The following is a 20,377-nucleotide window of genomic DNA, read 5'->3' as shown; positions in this document are numbered from 1 at the left end:
ACCGACTGAGATGCTGATCTCCCTACACTGCTGCATCTGTAAAAAGCCCTTTTACAGTCTCATATTGACTATGAGAGCCTGTTGTATGGTTCAGCATTGCCCTCTGCACTGCATCTGCTGGATCCTGTTCACCACTGTTCGCCTCACGATGGGAGCTTTTGAATGAGCCCAGTGAACAACCTCCTTGTGGAAGCTGGCATTCCTCCATTGCGGCCCTGGTGGCAACTATTGCTTGCAAATTATTTCGCCCACATTCATAGTTCGCCTTGCCCTCCAAATTACCATCTCCTTTTCCCTTGCATGAGGATCCATCTCCTGCATCTGTGGCCCTGAACTGGAAACCCCCTTGCAGTCCGTGTCCAGTCACTTGTTACTGTACTAGATGCTTTCCCTCTATCACCTTCCCTGCGAGTCCCATTATGTACAGCATTCAGAAGGATGATGGTTCAATCCCGCGTCCAGCCATCCTGATTTAGGTTTTCCGTGATTTCCCTAAATCGCTGCAGGCAAATGCTGGAATGGTTCCTTTGAAAGGGCACGGCAGACTTCCTTCCCCATCCTTCCCTAATCCAATGAGACCGATGACCTCGCTGTTTGGTCTCTTCCCCCAAACAACCCAACCCAACCCCCCATTATGTACACCTCCATGGTGTACGTCTCGGCTACAGCTTTGGCTTGACCTATTGCAAGGTCCAAAAGGTTCAATTCCACCTAAGGCCCTCCACCGACAATTTTGCTCTTCTCTCAGTGAGTTCCTGGACTCACAAACAGTCTACACCTATGGATCGATGTTCGATTGTCGTGGTGGCTTCCGTTAGCTCATGTTGTACATACTGAACAGCACCCCTTGCCAAATGGCTGCAGTGTTTTCGCTGTAGAGTTGGAAGCCATGTATCGCCCTCTTGAGCATATCTGCTTGTGCGCTGGTGAGTCCTTCATCATCTGTAGTGATTCCTTAAGCAGCCTACAAGCTCTCAACCAGTGCTTCCCTCGCTGTCCATTGGTAATGACTATACAAGAGTCACTCTATGCCCTTGGCAACAGTGGACGTTCAGTGACCTTCATTTGGACCCCAGTATATATCTGGATCCCAGGCAGTGAACAGCCTGGACAAACAGGCTACTGGTAAACCAACTCTGGAAATTGGCCTGCCGGTGACTGATCTCCGATTGGTCTTCCACTGTAAAGTTTTTGCGATCTGGGATACTGAATGATGCACCCTAAGTAGACCAAATAAACTACGTGTTATCAAGGAGACAATGAATGTGTGGCTGTCATCAATGCGAGCCATTCACAAGGACCCCGCTGTCCTTTGCCAGCTCCACATTGGCCATACTTGACTAAATCATTGTCACCTCCTCCGTCATGATGACCCACCTTAACCTCAGTGTCGCTGTGGCTCCCATATGTCTGTCGTCCACATCTTGTTGGATTACCCAATTTTAGCTGCTCTGCAGCAGGCTTTTAACCTTCCTGCCACACTGCCAACATTGTTGGGAGGCATTGCCTAAATGGCTGATGTTTTATGCTTCATTCGTGAGGAGGGTTTCTATCGCACGATCTGAGGGTGGGTGTCTGGCCTTCTCTCACAGGCCTCCACCCACCCTCCATTTTAACTCCTCCTCACTCTTTCTTTCCTTTTCTGCCCCCCCCCCCCACCCACCCACCCCCACCCCCCTTGGTGTTCATCGTTTCCCTATCTGTGTTGCTCTAACCTTGTCCTTCAAGCTTGAGATTTTAGTGTGTTGCAGGTTGGCTGTCTCATCCTTTTTTATTTTTGCAGTCGGCCAGCCCAGGCCACTTGCTATATTATTTTAATACCACCCACTACTTTTTCCTTTTAGTGTACATTTTTCCTTTTCTGTTAGCTTCTGTAGTTTTGTCTCTGTGTGATTCGACATTAGTTTTATGCCTGTTACTTTCCCCAATCCCTTTTGGATGTTTTTAACTGGAGACCTGTTTTAATGAGGAAAGAGGGACTGATGACCCCATAGTGTGGTTCCTTTATCCCCAAACCAACCAATCCACAGTTCAAGAAACTTTCGGCATTTCACTGATTTGATGTGCGGTGGAAAATGTTGATCTTGCTGCTTTTCTTTCTGGCTATACAGACGGAAATAGAAACAAAAAATATATATATATATATCATTCATAATAGTGATCCAAAACAAATTCAAACAGCAGGAAGTTCAGTAAAAACGGAGGTAAATATGGAATGTAATGTAAGCTTTATATGACTTATCAAAGTGCCCTGCTCACCCTGTGCTTCCATATTTACAAACAGACTAGTAATGTGCCCTGGCTTCGCACGCGTAGCACTAAGTATCTACAGTTGGACGACTTGTTTATAATACACTGGTGTGCACAACTCATGACTGAAAGTAACTTCTGCATGTTGTGTCACAGCCAAGTAAGAGAGTTAGATGAAACTTGGACCGTACATAGAAAGAAGAGCTATAGTGTAATACAGAAGGTAACTGAAAGAAATACGCAATGAGATGAACAGAAATGGCACTTTTATTTGTAAATAATAATTACACTGAGTCACTGTGATTTATGATGGTCCCCTGGACATTACAGAAGGTGGAACATGGTTCTTCATTGGATGTGTGATCACCATGGCTGGCAGTGCATGATCTGCACCATGCTCCCCTTCTGGCCACAAGGTTGGTAAGGAGTTCTTTTGGTACAACATTCCATTCCTCCACCAGCATGGTTGACAACTGCTGATGGTTGTTGCTTAATGTGGACATGCTACAACCATTTGCTGAATATTCTCTGCTTTGAAGAGCTTCTCCACTTGTGCTGTTTGGTACAGTCATGCATTGTCATCCATAAAAATGAAGCAGGGTCCGAATGTGCCCCTGAAAAGATGGACATGGAGAAGGTGTACAGTGTCACAATAACATTGACCAGTGAGTGTACTGTGTTCGTAGATTTGGAGGCCAGTATGCCCTTAAAACATTATGCCTCCCCATACCATAATACGTAGACCACCAAAACAATCCTGTTTGAGAAAAATTACTGGGTGCATTATATGTTCCCACCTCTCATCATATGAGAGTACGTGCAGAATCACTACTCAGACTGAATCTGCTCCAACTGAGAAAATCGTGCAATCTCGCTCCTTGTTGGTCCAGCTCCTATGTTCTTGGCACCATCTCAAGTGGGGCTGTCAATGTAAGAGTGTCTATGGAACATAATGTCGTAATTGTCAGCCAAAGAGACTCGAGCAGTTGTCATGCCACTGTGGAGCCTGATATTGTGTGTGTAGATGTACTGTTCAATGTGGATGCACTTGCACCTGCTTTTTGACTTGGGTCCCTTCTTGGCTGTTGCACACTTGTAACAGTCACCTGCTACTGTATTTGACTATAGTCAACACATCCTCTCCATCAAGCAGCAATGCCTGTGGTTCTGAACGCTCCCCATGCATGTGTAACACTGCTGTGAGCTGTACCAAATGCCTGGGCTGCACTCATCACACTTTGCCCGTCTTGCTGTTTCCCGACAATTCTTCCCCATGTGAAGTCATCCAAATATTGTAATGAGGAACACCACCCAGTGCATTTTAAAAGCTCACTGATTGACACAGATTAGATTAGATTAATAGATGTTGGCTCTATAAAGGTGTCAGCTATGTTTAGATGGAAAGGACTGGGTCCTCTGGACCAACTGAACTGATTATTGACTGGAAGTAGTTATGTTCAGCTACTTGGAGACTATTTGCAGCGGTTTCTAAACAACGATGGTGTGTTTATGGATAGGATGACAACGCGACATGTCACCGGGCCACAGTTGTTCGCCATTGGTGTGAAGAACATTCTGGCCAATTCGTGCAAATGATTTGGCAACCCAGATTGTATGACATGAATGCTGTTGAACATTTATGGGACATAATGGAGAGGACAGCAACATGTTCGCAATTATGGGCAGCTATAAAGGCATCGTGGCTGAATATTCCTGCAGTTTGTTGATTCCATATCACAATGAGTTGCTGCACTGTGTTAGGTAATAGGTGGTGTGACACAATATTAGGAGGTATCCCATGACTTTTTTCTCCCCATTTATAATGTTAGAATAGGCCTTCCATGCATTGTTAGTACCCAACTAGCATTTTTATATTAATTCTGAAATCACTGACTTTGTCATTTTTCTTTATCCAGTTACAGACTCAAAAAGGAAAGCACAGCTCTTTTCATATGCTGGTTTTCCATAGTTACCCACTGAAGAAGCTATTATTGTGATGATATCCCCAATAGTATTTTTTGTAAATTATAAGATACTTTCAAATGAAAAGTAGTCCTGTTGTAGTGGCATTATACCTTATTATGTGTTATAAACCACACAGAAATGAAAAGCAAACTTTTGCTGTACTGGCATTTTAGCGTAAAGCAGTGAGTTAAAGTATTTGCCAATATTCTGCGTGACATTTGTATCTGTTGAAAGTGTAGTTATCAGCTGAACATCAATTTCTTTACTTCTAAAAATACTGTTGTGCATTGCTGAATGTGTGACGAATTCCACTTGATGTGTGGAAGGAGCTGTTATTCTGTTTCTTCACAGGGAAGCATTGGACACTTCATAATTGTATTGTCAGTTTGAGAAAATTTACCGTGACCATTGTCTTGCACATTGACTATTTTTCTACATTGCTGCCACCATTTTACAGGCATTTTCACAGCAGGAAACCAGCTTTTCTATGTGCTCTTCATAGAAATATGCTGACAGTGAACACTGCCAATGCTGAAGATTGTACACCATTTTTGCAACATTTTCTGCTTGTTGAGTTCCTTTCCAGAGGTGAAACCATCAATGTGGTATGGTAGTTCATCTTACAATTCAAAACAAAAGGCATAGAATGCTCAGTCAAAGCATTGTGTTGTTTCATTACCATTCTGGTGGTGTTACTCAAAGCCTTAGTCAACAATTCGGTTGGAAGCAGTTCGACTAACTGCAACCATGATCTCTCACATTCTGACTAACACTTGTTCTTGAAATTGAAGTGTGGTTTTGAAGGAAAGCACTTTGACAGCAATGACAACACAAAAAGTGATGTTGGGCAGTGGCTGTCTTCACTGGCGGCATCTTCTTATGAACAGGGCATGGAAAAAGTTGGTATCCTGCTGGTACAGATGTCTGAACAATGGTGACAACTATATGGGAAAATAGTTTAAGAAATGCTCTTTCTTGTAAAAATAAATTTTGGTTTGGAAAAAGAATGTTTTTATGATTTTTTTTTTCCAAAATGTTACTTTCTGGACATTCCTTGTATACGTGGCCAAGATGATGCTCAACTTACTGAAAGAATTTTGTTGGGAAGTCCTAAAACACCCCCATTACCTTTTTGCACTGGATAAGCTAATCGGTATCATCTGAAACTGTATATAGTTAAGTAAAGCTATCTTCATACCTGAAGTTTGACGTGAACACAGTAGTTCATTGCTAGGCATGGTCCTATTGCAGGTAGTATGCTCCAACCAGTGAACCAAATTCTGCAGCCAGTTATGGGGTACTTTCGATTTACTGTAAGCTCTGAACTGATGCAACCTGTCATCTTGCACATTAACTAATTATTGCAAGTGATAAAGCAACAGTAAGTGACAGAAAAATTTTTTAAGACTGACTGAGGATTGAATCCCAGACCTCTGGAGAAACTAGTCTCTCAGCTGAGAGAGAAGATGCAAATCCATTAACTGTTTGGCCTACCTACTATCTCCCAATTGTTCAGACCATAATAAGCAAGAATGTCAGTTGTGCATTGAGCTGTTTAGCTGTGTTCTCAAACCTGTACAAAATATATGCATTGTGTGACATATATATTTCAATAAAATGAAAGGAATTGTGAAATAATAAACAACCAATAATTTGAAGATGTCTGAGATGTAAACATTATAGTCGTCAATGAACAAAAATGATTTATTGTTTGTATCAGTAACAGTTTGTAAATTAATACTTCATTTAAAGTAATTATGTTTTGAGAGCACTCGTAGAAAATTACAATCTTAAAGTGCATCCCTCTTTTAGGGATTAAATTGTTTATAAGATGCACGTTCCTTAAATTTCATTAACGATTTGTCTATTGTTATGTTCTTTTCTATTACATATACATCTTTGAAATTTTCATTAAAAAAGTTTATCGCAGGTGTGACTTTATGTAAAATATGCATCTTGTGAGTCATATCATCATTTGCCAGATGGAAAAACCTAACGATTTGGGCAAGTCTTTTCAGTAGCATAGTTTTTCTAAATATGCTGTTATGGCTCTTTTAGACCAGTAAATCTGATTTTTTTCCCATGAACCATTATTATGCAGCATGCAAAGCATATTTTAATTTCATTACAATCCACAGGGGTTCATGTCTCATCAATTTCCTTTCTTGTATTTTGATTTATCATTGTTTTTTCTGTGTACCGATTCATTTTTGTGACAACACTATCCCAAACCACATTCTAAAACATTAAATAAAAAAAGTGTAACTCTCTTGTACTTCCACCCAACTGCTCTAAAATTGGTGCTCTTGAGCCAGGAGTGTGCATGTACTCCCAGATCTTTGGATTGTTAATTTGTTTTTCCCAAATCGGTATATGATTAATACTGCCTTTGTCAGTGTCATCTTCAAAGATAATCTTCTTGGACTTTCTCATACAGGGAACACAATACCACTACAATCACCATCACTACTAGCAGGATCTAAGGAATCAGGTCTGCAATAATGCCACACTTATCACCAATATTAGATATTCTTTTTACTGACGGATAGGTATATGGGTTGTTTAATTCTTTTAGGAAACTGTAACCAACACATGTGAATGCAATGGAATACATGTAGCTGAAGGAAAAGACTATCGAGAACCATTGAACCACAAGTGCGACTAGTGTTGTTGTTGTTGTTTGCCCCAAATGGTGTACCACAAGCCAGGATAAACTTGTTTGTGTTGACCACATGAAGTACCAGGAGGCAGGCTCAGGCTTGTTCTTTATGGCCCAACTTCCTTACCACAAGCCTTACTTGGTGTTGTAAGCCAAGGGGTTAAACCTCAAGCAGGGGCACCTGTGTATAAAGTGTGCCAACCGCAAGTAAAATGCTTTTGCACAGTTCCATTATTGTTTCTCAATTCTGAGCCCACACCTATTGCTTCAGATAACAGTGATAAATTGTCTTGCCACAGCCCAAGTGAGCAGCAGTAATACAAAATGCAGAGCAAGCTAGATTGGAAAAAATTTAAAAATTTATGATCCATGCCAGAAAATGATGCAGATTATAACCTAACAGCACAATCCCACAGTGAGGCAGTCATGTAAAAAGTAATTAGTAATCAAATAAATGTTTGGCTGGGATCTGATGCAAATGCACTGTCGTATACTTGAGTGAGTCATTACTGTCTTGGTAACACCTGTCTGTGCCAACAGAGTGATATAATGAAAGTCTATTTCATTATTGTTTTATTAAACAGTGCTTTAGTCCATACTATGTACATTAATTTCATTTTTATTAATTAAACTCAGATTAATCTGTGATTTTGCTCATGCATGTTTACTGCGGTAACATAAAGCCTGCTATTCTAAGTGCACCATGTGCCCACTTTTGCTATGAAAAATGGCACACCCACTTGAGGGTTAATAGCCACAGAATTTCAAAACCAAATAAAATAGGTGGAATCCAACCTTATGATGTGAGTCTTTGTCAATCTACAAAACAGCAACAGTTGTATAGTATCTCATACTTAACTGCTCCTTTGATCTTATAATTTTGGTGGAAGATTAAGGAACTTGATAGTTTCAGTTAAGATGAATATTAATGCATAGAAAGACATTATTTTGTTGGTCTGTAACCATTATTTTATGTTCATGGTTGTTATACAGGATGGCCAAAATAAAACTGCCCCAGAAAGTTTTTTCAATGTTTTGTGAAAACAGAATCTTTTTGATCAATTTGTCGATGAACTAACAGAAGATGAATTAATGTATGAATATCTTAAGCAGGATACAGCTACAACAAACATCTCAGTGAGGAGAGGGTTTCCAGCAAAAGCAGGAATGTCTCCTGGTCTCCAAATGATTTTTACCTGTGAGAGGAGTTGTAATCAGATGTGCTCAATAGACAGTATAAACTGGAACAGTTACAGCATAACACTGAGAAACTATTGCTGCCAACCCTCAGGCAGAACTGTGTTGTGTGTCTTAAAGTTTGATAAATAGCCTCAGTGCTGCATTGCTATCAGGGGTGGCCATTTCTGTCATCTTTTGTAAAGTACAATCCTCCTATTGCTGAACTAGGGTAACACATTTAATTTCAGATAGTTTCAGACTTAAAAATTTTTCATGCTAGTTTTACTTACAGCATCCCTCTGTATTTTGAAATTCACATTTCTGTATGTCCTAACTAATAACATTGTTATTTGTGTTATTTCACTTCTGGTGAAAGTGAAACCAGAAAAAAAACCACACACAGTGAAAGACAAATCTTGGACAATTGTGTATACGACAGTAGTTGGTAAATGTGGACATGTATTGAATCATTTTTGTGATTTCAGGCTGTTTATGGAGCATCGCCCATATTGGTGGGTGCGGGAACAGCAGTCGCACATAATGCTACAACAAACACACATGACCTGCGAAACTGGCCCAGGTTCCCCCTCAGGACATGTCATGGGCACTACAGCTGTGCTGTATATCTTTCTGTGTTGGTTTATTAATACTGTACTGTTGCCAAGTACAGGAAAAAGGTTTGCTGTGTTTGTATAATTTATTTCCTAGTTAATACTAAATCATAGTGAAAGACATCTTTCCTTCTTTGAAAAACAAGAAATCGTGTAACAAAATTTTAAATTGACATAGGTCTTGCAGAAAACTAGTTTGTGTATAAGGGCTAAAATTTGTTTCATGCAAAACACCCTCATTTCTATTATGTATTTTTCACTTTATGAAAATACTTGGCTGATGTAACCAAATTTGCCAAGTGTAAGATAATTAAACTATCTGGGATCAGTAATGACTAATGATGTATGTGTAAGCTCAGATGTTATCCACTGGATGACCACATCAGGAAATCAATGGCAATGCATTGTGAATTGTGTTTTGTTACTCTCATAAAGTACATAATGAAAATCATTTTTAATAATGATACAATTTTGTTATAGAAGGAAAAATTTAATGCTAATTAACATTTTGCTCAAATTAACACTACATCCTCCATGAATCCTCCTACTAAATAGCAACATTTCTCCGATAAATTTTCCTGCAGCCATATTTTTAGAGGATCTTGCATCACATTAAGTATGTTTTTTACTATTAATTTACTGTGTGTTTTCATCCCCATATACTGAAGAGACTGTGTATAATTTCAGTTGGTGTGTAGATTTCACTTTGAGATGGTTCAGCAATGTCTGACACAGACCAGTTGACAGTGTTGTGAAGAAATGTGTCCCCATTTATGTGCTTGTGGAGGGAGGGTGGGTGTCAATTCTGTTAGTGATGCTGACCATTGGCTTTGACCACTGCCATAATGGCAGTGGCTTGTAATCAGGATTAAGGCTCTGGTGACACTTATCTGCAGCATAGACCGTGGGCTATGTTGGGCTAGAAGGTGATAGTTTGGTTAAAAGTTGATGAAGCCAAGAAATGTGGTATCAGAAACAGCATGCCTACAGTTGCTGAACAGCTCATGTAATAATTCAGAACATGGACAGTGCTCAGAGGGTACATACAGTGTCTCACAAATAGTAGCTATATTGAAAACTGCTGGTTAAAGCAGATGGCCTATATCCGTGGCTCTGTGCACTATGTGCTCTGTCCACTGTGTGTAGAAGAGTAATAGGTAGACTTCAGGCATCTTAGCTAAGAACTGCCCAGAAAAAAACATTAAACATGTGAGCCTAGTTAAACACTAGGCATATCAGCAAAGCAAATGCTATCCCAAAGATACATTTGGTTCTTTTGTAGAACTTTTTTTGAGCTACATGTAGGTTGATAAACCTCAAGTACCACCTGATCGCTCCTGAACTATTCTGTTCAAACTTTGTCCTTGAGCAATCCAAGCAAATGTTTGCTGGAAGGCGCCACATCTGTATTGTTGGGAGAATGTACAAGAATTTCCAAACTCGATGCTGATTCTTCCTCTTGTGAAATGTCAGCAACTGTGGCAACCAAAGGCTACACTGGGTATTATATCTCATCTCTACAATCAGCCTTTGAACAACTGTATATGCAGGTTGAAGGAATATGCAATTTCCCTTAGTGGTGTGTGTTTACCTTGAAAGGTTCATTCACTCATTCCAGGTTTTGCCCATTTTAGTGGAGGAACAACAACCTGTGCCAGTATGATCTCTAATGTCTATATTTCCATTGTTAAAATGTTTTAACTGTCACCAATCCTTGTGCCCTCAAAATACACAGTCTGCAATTGGTGGTGAAGATCTGCCATCAAAATGATGCTAAAAACTGACACAGAATTTTACAAAGTAAGTCGCCATGAGTCTTTCTCCCATTGTGCTTATTTGGGATCATCTGCTGTATGTAGCAAAACAGTTGCAATCACACACAGCCTGAGAATAAAATTTTGATAACTTTCAGTATGACATTTGTAATTAATAATAATTTTTCTGTGTTAAATAAGTGTAAAAAGATATAGTAGTAAATCACAGATACACTGTTTATGAAAATTACAGCATCCATGAAGAATGGCCTAAATCATTACTTGCTGAAGACTGGGAAACAGGATGGCAGGGTGTCCATTGGTTGCGAAGCAGTTATTGTAGACAAATATGTAGAGCTGTAGTGGACATTTGGTAGTGGCCATTCCCAAATAAAAAGCTATACCAAAGTTACCTTGAAGTTGATATTTGGGTGACTTATATTACAGATGACTCTGTCTCAGATGGGAGTGGGTATATCACTGGCAGGATTGGATAGAATGTGCTGTGTGCATGAATGGCACAGGTTTTACACCTGGATTTTCATCCAGGAATGTGGCTTGCTTAGTTGAATAGCATCAAATGAAATGGACTAGATTGATGGTGTTAAGAATGTGGAGGAATAAGGACGGTGTATATTGGCCCTGAATCCAAATGACAGAAGTATCAGTAATGTGTCTTACTCATGCAAAATGTTAATAATTTTGTGGAGTGTTGAAGGAGTTTTCTTGGTGCTTGTATATCAAACTTCGAAGGAGACACAGTTGTGGGTGAGGATATATCTGTTATATGTATGAGGAATTACGTATATTTGGGGATTGCATGCCATTGGGAAAGATAGTATTTGATAGCAGTATGGCTATGGAAATGGGAAAATGTTAACGTATAAGGAAGTGGCATTAGTTGTGGCAACAAGGATGCCTAATGGTAATGGTGTAGCAGCTGCGGAAAGGCACTGGAGCAAGTGGTTTGTTACTTTAGTATAGATTGTAGACAATGGGCTGGAGATTTTAATCAACTAAGTCCAAAATCCTTTCAGCAGGAGCATAGTAATCAGTCACAGCTGAGTATCTGGGGTAGCTGGGTTTGTGTATTTACAGTTGTGAGGCCTGGTATGGAGGTGCGAACAGATCTTTGAATTTGAGGTTGTGCCATACTTCTGAAATATGCCTCTAAGAAGCTTCACGGTTGATATGTGCACCCATTGGAGGAGATTTTCTGCTACGCAATCATTACTATTAACCTCAACAGCCATAGCCTTTGTCTGTGTGGAGGATCTATATTGAGGCTTCTCATGATCACTCTTACATAAGTCACAAAATATGTGGCCTTGAGAAAGAAGAGAAGGAAATTTTAAAGTAAAGAATTCCTGTAAAGTTATCAAGCAGTGGTTTGTGGGTGTGGGAGAACAGTCATGGTTGGAGGGACATAAGAAATGAGAGAGGCAAAATATGATGTTGATTTTGGGTGAGATTTGATCACTAGTGTGTTGTACTACTGAAAAGAGTGGGTGAGGAAAATTAAAGCCTTGCCTAGTCCAGCATAGTTGACTTTCAGTGTAGAACTGGAAGGTGAAACTATTGAGAATGCTCAAATATCTGCAGTGTTTTAGTTTTTTGCAGTTGCAAATTGTGTTGTGGATGTAGAAAATGGGAAGGTGTTTCTGCTCTTGTGCTGGATGAAGTAGGGAACAAGTTTCTACAGTTGTCAGATGAAATGAGCTACCCATCATGATCTGGTGACTATAATTCAGGCTAAGGGGACTCTCTACATGTTGCTGCAGCCATGGTTGGTCATGTCATTTTCAAGCAGAAGTAGGAAGGCAGTAGTCCAGCGTAACCTCAAGTTCCTGCTCAGATCTGGTGGTCCATCCCAAAATATTTTGACTGTATCCATGTCACCCTCCCCACTCCCCCAGTCATGACTTGACACTGGCCAGTGGCAAAGAAGCTGCTTATTGCTACTCAGTTATGCAACTACTACCTAACAATTCCTTACCCATTAAAATTATCAGATTCTTTCTCCCCCTCCCAGAAGTTCCGATCCCCTGACAACAGGGTTGGCTTCTAAATCAGAAGGCATTTGGAAGTTTCTCATACTTCCCATCTATGGGGTGACCCCAGTTGATCACTCCTGGTGTTTATCCAGATCATGGTTCTATCCCAAGGTCCTAGAATTTCTGTTGTCCTTTCTGTTTTACGAAATAGCTTCCTGTTAGTCCTATGGGAAAACCAAGATGCTGACTGAGCGAGGTGGCACAGTGGTTAGCACACTGGACTTGCATTCTGGGGGCCAATGGTCCAAATCCATGTCTGGCCATCCTGATTTAGGTTTTCTGTGAGTTTTATAGATCACTCTAGGTAAATCCTTGAATGATTCCTTTCAAAGGGCTTGCACGATTTCCTTCCATGGCCTTGGAACAATCAGAACTTGTGCTCAGACTCTGATAACCTCGATGTCAATGGGACATTAAACCCTAATCTTCCTTCCTTCTAAAAGGATGAGATTAATTAAATTGGCTCTAAAGAAGTAGAAAAGACAGGATATGTTTTGATGTGTGCCAGGCCAGGAACAGCACTCTTTTTAGAGGCCTGCCTCATATTCATGGTGTAACTGCTAGCAGTTGCTAGACCCCTCCAAGAAGAAGAATACATGGCTATGAGCAGTCTGTGGGCTATTGACTGATACTGCCCTCTCACCTAATCGCATTCACTCTCCCTGACTTTCTTTATGGTTTCAGCCGTACAATATGTTCACTCGTTTAACTTGGATCTTGAGTCATACGGAAATCCATGGGAATAAATTAGCTGCCTGCTTAAGCAGGAAAGTAACTACAAAACCATCATTTTTAATAGGGATACCTGTCCCTAATTTTTGAACACAGTAAGACTTGCGATCCATTACAACTGGAACTAATAATGGTTGATTGCTGTTCTTGCCAGTAAACTGTACGTTATCAAAGACACAACTGTTGTGTGATGTTCCTCCTCCTATTTTGTCCCAGAAAGAGTCTACTGTCTTTCTGCGGCTTAGTGTTGCTCGTAGCTGTGTTTTGTATGGCTTCATCCTGTGCAATAATAAGCAGTTCCCCCACCCTTTCACTCCTCCAATCCCCTCTGTCTCGTTCCAGATGACTTGCATTTCACTGACAATGGCTCTCACCACAGACGAGCGCCAAGAGGCCTCCCATCTGCTCCTGACATTCGCGCCAGCGCAGTTTTGTACATAATTTTAAATAGCACAAACTTGCTGTGTTTATGAAGACAACCAGTCACTACTTATGTCAGGCTATAGAAACTCTAATGGCAAGAGTGAATTGTTGAACTGTCTCGTGGGAGTAGTGATTTACAATATATGCAATTCATTACTAGCACAATGAAAGCGCCTGAATTCAAATGATGAATAAAATGTTGCACCACTTTTAGCTCTTCATATGTCTTTGGATGATTGAAGATTGAATGCATGCATGTGAATTTTTCCCAGGGCTGTACTGTACTATTTGTGATATTGTGCAACTCTTTCTGCCGTTAGTGACCATATGAGAAGATATGTCCATTGTATTCTAAAACTTACCACATATGTATGCATGATAATGTTAGTCAGATCATTATGCAGACCTGTGTAAGTTCTGAAATTGGATTACATATTAATCAGATGAAATCTCACAGAACTGGTGTTGTGTATTGTCAGATTGAGCACTGGATATTGGTGTTTTTGTTAGGACTGTCTACAGTACTCTTCTCATTTATAACAACTACATAACCATTGGTCCCAATTCGTACTAGGAAAGTAGCGGTAGGCCCCATAGAACACCAAAAATTGTGGCTCATGCCATCCAAATAGCCACCTCTCTCTTGAACTCTAGAGTTTAGGCAATTTTTCATTGAAGTATCTTTTGATGTTTATCATACATAGACTTTACAATTTTCATCAACTAATTGGGGTATGCTTACCAAGAAAATATTAAGACAACAAAGAAAAGCTGTGCCATTCATTGTGATATTATTTCAGCAGTGTGAATGCATCTAAGAAATTCTCAACAAACCTTAGTAACTGATGCTACAAGAAATCTTTTGTGCACCATGAAATGGCTCCTGTTGTAGCTCACAACATAAAAACACACCATCACTGCTTTGACAGGCATATTTTCAGGTCAAAAGCACAAGGAAAAATAATATGAGTACAAAGTTCATGGTGCCACGTGGCAAGAAAACCACAACATATTTCAGATGCAAAGCGAGTCACGGGTGGGGCCAGAGGAGAATAAGGGTGAGCGCCAGCTGGCACTTCCCTACATAGGCACGCATGCCAGGGAGTGCTGAATGCACCTGCACAGTCGTGCACTGTTGTTCAGCTGCCATGTCATCTCTTAGCGGCCGCTGACAAAGCTGTCAAGCAGTGCCTGACGCCTAGGTGGTTGTTTGGTTACCAAATCCCTTCATTTATGGGGGGAGCAACAAGTTGCATGTCAGTGTGGTGACCCGTGCTCGGCCAAACGTCTCAGCAGTGCCTTGAACCAGGCCGACATCATCGAGGATATCAGATGGCCTCTCCTGCTTGACCTGCTCCTGATCGGCCCTGACAAGCATACAGAGGGGAGATTCCAGGCTGGTTGTGTGGTGGACATCACTGCACCTCTGACATAGGGAGTGGAGGCCACTCCTCATCTCTGTTTGATCCCGACATGGAAGGGGTAGTGCCGATGTGGCCAGTACCACAGCTTGATCGTCGACCAACAGCTGGTCCATTTTGAGTGGCCTACGAGATGAGAAGGGGGCAGAGGGTCTGACAGGGGAGGGACGAAGGTTGGTGCCATCGTCGCAGTGGGAAATCACCGGAAGGTCCAGAGGACAGGGTGGCTGGGTTCCATCCTACAAGCACAGCTGACTTTTACGGTATGTCACCATCCAGTCCCCCGTGTCCAAAATGAACGCACAGTGGCCCCACAGCTGCTGGGTGACTACTGCAATCCGTGTCCTGACGTCGTAACTCCTTCACCCAAATGCGGGTGCCCAGCCAGAAATGGGAAGATGTTATCACAGACAGGACCCCAGGTGATTGTAGCGTGAAGTGGAGAAGCTTGCAGGCTTGACAGCCATGGAAGAGTTCCACAGGGCTCTTCTCTCCTATTGGTATGAATTTAAAGAAAAAGAAAAAAAAGTAAGAGTCTCATCTGGAGAAACTTTTGCCACATACTTCTACCCCTGTATCTTGAACTTGTGTATGAGCATTTTGGCCTCACTATTTTGTTGGGGGTGAAAAGGTGGTCACAGCAGATGGTGAATTCTGTTGCGATAACAGAACTCACTAAAAATGTGGGAAAAGAACTGTGTTTCATTGTCTGACACCTGCATGAGGCCATGCAGTGAAAATCCTGCAGAATGGCACGATAGTAGCTTGTATACTTACGGACCGACAGTTGACCACATTTGGAAAGTTGGAGTACACATTGATGACAATCAACTTAGTCATATCTGCGAATGGTCTCACAAAGTCAACATGAACCCACTCCCACAGGCAGGAGGGCATCAGCCAAGAAGAGAATATCTGAAGGGGTGCTGCCTGCTGCTGTTCGCACTAAGAACAGTTTTGAACAAAAAATTCTCAACTTACTATTCTCTGCCCAGCCAGTAAACATGGTGCTGAGTAAGTTTGGTACAAGAGGTGCCTCAGTGACCGTTGTGTAGGAGTTGTTGTATAGTGTGGTGCAAAGGTTCCAGCAGGACGACCTGGAGAGATCACTGATCAGTAGTGAGCAGGATAACACCATCCACCAGGATGGACCAGTAGTGAAGGTGAAAGTAGTGGCACAAGTGGTTGGAGTCATTACCATAAATATGAATATGTGATTGTTGGATGTACTGCCTTACCTGTTGTAAAATGATATCTTTCACCACCACTGCTGCCACATGAGGTGCCATGTTAGGAAATACACCCACCACTTGCTGAACATCTTCATCAAAGTGGAAACACAAAATCTCATCTGGGTCAACTCCAGATCAGGTCCCATTGGGAGATGGGAAAGGGGCATCCATGTTGTATTGTTCCGTGGTATTGCAGAAGTGGATTTCATAATGATACCTGCTGAGAAAATTGCCCAACAGTAAGGGCTGTGAGCAATTTCCTCAAAGAGCTTCGCTGATGGACTGAAGAGTGAGGGCAATGGCTTATGATCTGTGATGTGAAACTTCATTATATAGAGGAAAACACAGAATTTCTTTAGCACAAAGATAATTGCAACAACCTTCTTTTGGAATTGTGATTTATCTCTTTTGTGTGGCATTGAGCGTCTTTAGAGCAAAAAAATCGGATGTTCTGAGCCATCTGCATCTCTGAGCCAGGCTGTGGTCAGACCACTACCAACATGGCAAGACAGGGGGGCAGATACTGGGACCTGTGTTGGAGTCCTGAAAGCCCGATTGTGTGCTTCCGACCAACAAGAGGGATGCCCTTCTTCTATAGATTGTTTAGTGGCTGTGCAATCAACACCACACCTAGGATGAATATGCCATAACATGTGAGCTTACCAAAAATACTGGTGCTCCTTTAGATTTCTGGGGGTGGGGAAACATTGAGGATAGCCTTCAACTTCTGTGTGGTTTGAATACCTTTGCAGGAGATACCATGCCATAGGTATTCCACCAATGGTTGAAAGGATATTGATTTCTCGAGGTTACATTTTAGGCCCACTGATTGGAGGATATGAAACAGCCACTGCAAGTTTTCCAAGTGTTCTGCCATTGACGATCCCATTACCATTCATGCACTCAGGAACATCCTGCAGCTGTTCAAGGAATCGTTGAAAAATGACTGGCCACCCCAAAAACTAAACATTTGAAACTATACAAATTGTGCAATATGTTGACTATGAGGACTTTCTGTGATTCTTTGTCCAGAGGTAGCTGTAAATAAGCTTCAGGAAGATGGAATTTTGAAAAATGTTGTCCACCCACTATTGCTGAGAAAAATTGTCAGGTTTCGAAATGGGACACGAATTGACCTCTGACTGAGAATTGATGGTGACTTTAAAATCTCAATACAGGCGCAGTTCTCCTGCTGGCTTTTTTATGATAACTAATGGTATCACACCCTCAATCACGGACACAGGCTGTCTAATTTTCACGGCATCCCTCACTGCAAGGGGCACAGACCGCACATGGAAGAAGCAGGGTATACAGACGCCCTGAAAGTGAGGTAAGACACAAAGTTCCTTGCCTTGCCAAGGCCCTCAGAGAAAATTTCAGGGTATTCCTTATTGGGGTCATCCAATTCTTGAAACAGGATTTGTTCCAAAACTGGTTGGCAGAGTCTTTGATGACAAATCCTAAAGTTGAGAAAGTGTCAAGGCCAAAAATGATCGCTTTGCCCATGCTGTGATCCACCAGAAAGGTAAGGTGGTGGACAACCTGTTTGTATGATTCCACAATTATGGTTTGTCCATTAAGCTGAATGTTTCACTTGTTATATACCACCAGGCGGCGAGCTGTGGACTGTCGAGGAGGTGCTCCCAGGTGGACATTCGCCTGAAAGTTTAACAGGGATGCCAAGGCACAGCTGTAGCTGGCCTTGTCTGTCACATAAAGTGAGTGTGATGAACAGTTTCTGAGGGACACTCCCAGCTTGGAGGATTTCTACAAAATCGCATCAATGTACAGCTGGTCCTGACATTGCACATGTCATCTATCCCAAGTACAACATACAGTCACCGAGCGAGGTGGCGCAGTGGTTAGCACACTGGACTCACATTCGGGAGGACGACGGTTCAATCCCGTCTCCGGCCATCCTGATTTAGGTTTTCCGTGATTTCCCTAAAATCGCTTCAGGCAAATGCCGGGATGGTTCCTTTGAAAGGGCACGGCTGATTTCCTTCCCCATCATTCCCTCGCCCGAGCTTGCGCTCCGTATCTAATGACCTCGTTGTCGACGGGACTTTAAACACTAATCTCCTCCTCCTCCTCCAGCATACAGTCATGAGATGTCCTTCCATCTGACATGCCTTCCATCCAGCTGTGTCCTGCCATTGGGGCAATCATCTCTGACATGTTTTCAAAAACATTCTCTACGCAACAGAAACATGTGCCTGTCAGAGGGCAGAGATTGCTTTCTTTGTTAACGTGACCAGACTGGAAAGTGCTCTCTGTGGTTGTCACATTTACTACTTTGGTTAAGTGGGATTCCTCTTCCAGGTCTGAGATGAAGGCCACTACGTTGCCTCCAAAATCTAAGCACCAGCTCATGGCCCAGGAAACTTCAAAGAATTGCGTTATTTTTAAAAAGTCATCCAAAGACGGGTCTTCAAAATGTAAAACTTTCTGCACACTTCCTTAGCTAAAGCCTTGCAAATAATGGTGTTCTGAATCATCACCCCGGGTACAAGTCCTTATGTACAGGAGACCCAAAAACAGCATTTCCTACTGAGTCCCCCCCCCCCCCCCCCCCCCCCAGTTCAGTTGCCCATGCACGATAGGACTGGTGTGGCAATTTACAACACTGATAAAACTCCCCATGGAAAGCAGTGACATGAATGGCAGTAACAGTCAAAGTAGGTAGAGACTAAAACACACATTTCACCAAAGGACAGGTACACAGGTTCCACAAACGGGGCCAGTTTGCACAAAAGGTGGTACGTACTAGGTGAAATCACAACAATAAAAAGGCCTTAACCACACTAGGCCTCCCACTCTTCTGCCAACTCATCGTACAGTGGAAACAGTGGTGGATTCACAAATGACTGGTGGGAGAGCAACACAGACAACAGGGCCTCCTGATGTTTCTGTCACTCTAACTGCTGTTGGAGAAATTGCTGCAGCATGACTTCCATCGACACTCCTGATGAGCTAGCCTTGGGCACAGGGTCTGTGGTTTCAAAGACACAAAAAAATCTCATCTTTGTCAGCAGTTATGAAGTAACTAACAAAATGAAAACACATCATCACTGCTTGGATAAGTATATTTTTAGACCACAAGTACAAGAGAAAATAATACAAGTGTAAAGTTTAGGATGCCTCATGGCAAGAAAATTGTTACAAAGTTCAGTTACTAAGTGAGTCATGCCCACGGCCAGTTAGAATGAGGGTGAGTGCCAGCAGGTGCTTGTCTAGCTTAGGCACTGAATGCACAATTATCGTGCACTGTCACTCAGCCACCACGTCGCCTCGTAGCGTCCACTGATGGAGACATCATCCGGTGCCTGAAGGCTAGGTGATAGCTGGTGGTTACCAGACCCTTTAAAAAGACTAAAAGAGTACATACCAGAATGAGTCAAGAAAGAAGTAAGTAAGATAATGGTTTAAGGTCCTGTTGCGTCCTAAACAAGTATCATTGGCTGGCCAAAGTGAGAGGGAATTTTGACTTCACAATGTCATTAAAATTCCATCATTACAAAAGGTAAGAATTGGAATTCCTACTGAATGACAAACAACTTCTGATTTTACTCGGAGAACATCTACAACCTAGTCTACATTTGCTCTAAACGAGTTATACGCACAAAAAACCAAGCCTTTACACACAGACAGTGACTAACTGCACTGATCCATCTACTAAAAGAAGCTGCCAGTATTAGCTGTGGCTGCAGTCATGATGCAGCATGGAGTCCTCAGCTACCCAGCTAGAACTCCATCTACTGTTCCAAACTACTACAGATAACTCTGCTCAGCCACAATCGGCAAATAACATCGGCTGTTTCTTTTTCTGCCAATACTGTTATCTCTCCACTTCCACTGGGACGTGCCTGTCCTATCTATCCTCTACTCCTGTCTCCATCCGAGTTTTAATCAATTTCCCCTTCAACACCACGCATCCCTGACTTGGCATAATGTTTAAGTGTTCTCGCCATGGTATTGACTCTAATAATGCACTGATTTTCAGAAGCTGAGTGAAGGGGCAAGCTGTTGTTGTAAATTTGTGTCCTAGACCTGCTATAGGCTCTTCGTGATGTAGATGTACCCCTTCCAGTAACTCT

General features: G+C 41.9%; 1 protein-coding gene across 3 annotated transcripts in view; it reads left to right on the top strand.

Annotated features, from left to right (window-relative positions):
- The window catches only part of LOC126248803 (glucose-6-phosphatase catalytic subunit 1), a 204,379-nt gene that overhangs the window by 80,327 nt on the left and 103,675 nt on the right, over window positions 1-20,377 (top strand). For all 3 annotated transcript variants that reach the window (XR_007545540.1, XR_007545541.1, XM_049950198.1), the window contains exon 3: window positions 8,539-8,730. Coding sequence is in view for 1 of the 3 variants with exons in the window: in XM_049950198.1 (XP_049806155.1) it covers window positions 8,539-8,730 (192 nt within the window). In the remaining 2 variants the exon portion in view is untranslated. The remainder of the gene's footprint in view (window positions 1-8,538; window positions 8,731-20,377) is intronic.

This window comes from Schistocerca nitens, chromosome 3, assembly GCF_023898315.1.
Source record: "Schistocerca nitens isolate TAMUIC-IGC-003100 chromosome 3, iqSchNite1.1, whole genome shotgun sequence".
NCBI classification, from domain to species: domain Eukaryota; kingdom Metazoa; phylum Arthropoda; class Insecta; order Orthoptera; family Acrididae; genus Schistocerca; species Schistocerca nitens.
The sequence above is the reverse complement of the archived record's forward strand: the minus strand, read 5'-3'. Positions and strand labels throughout refer to the sequence as shown.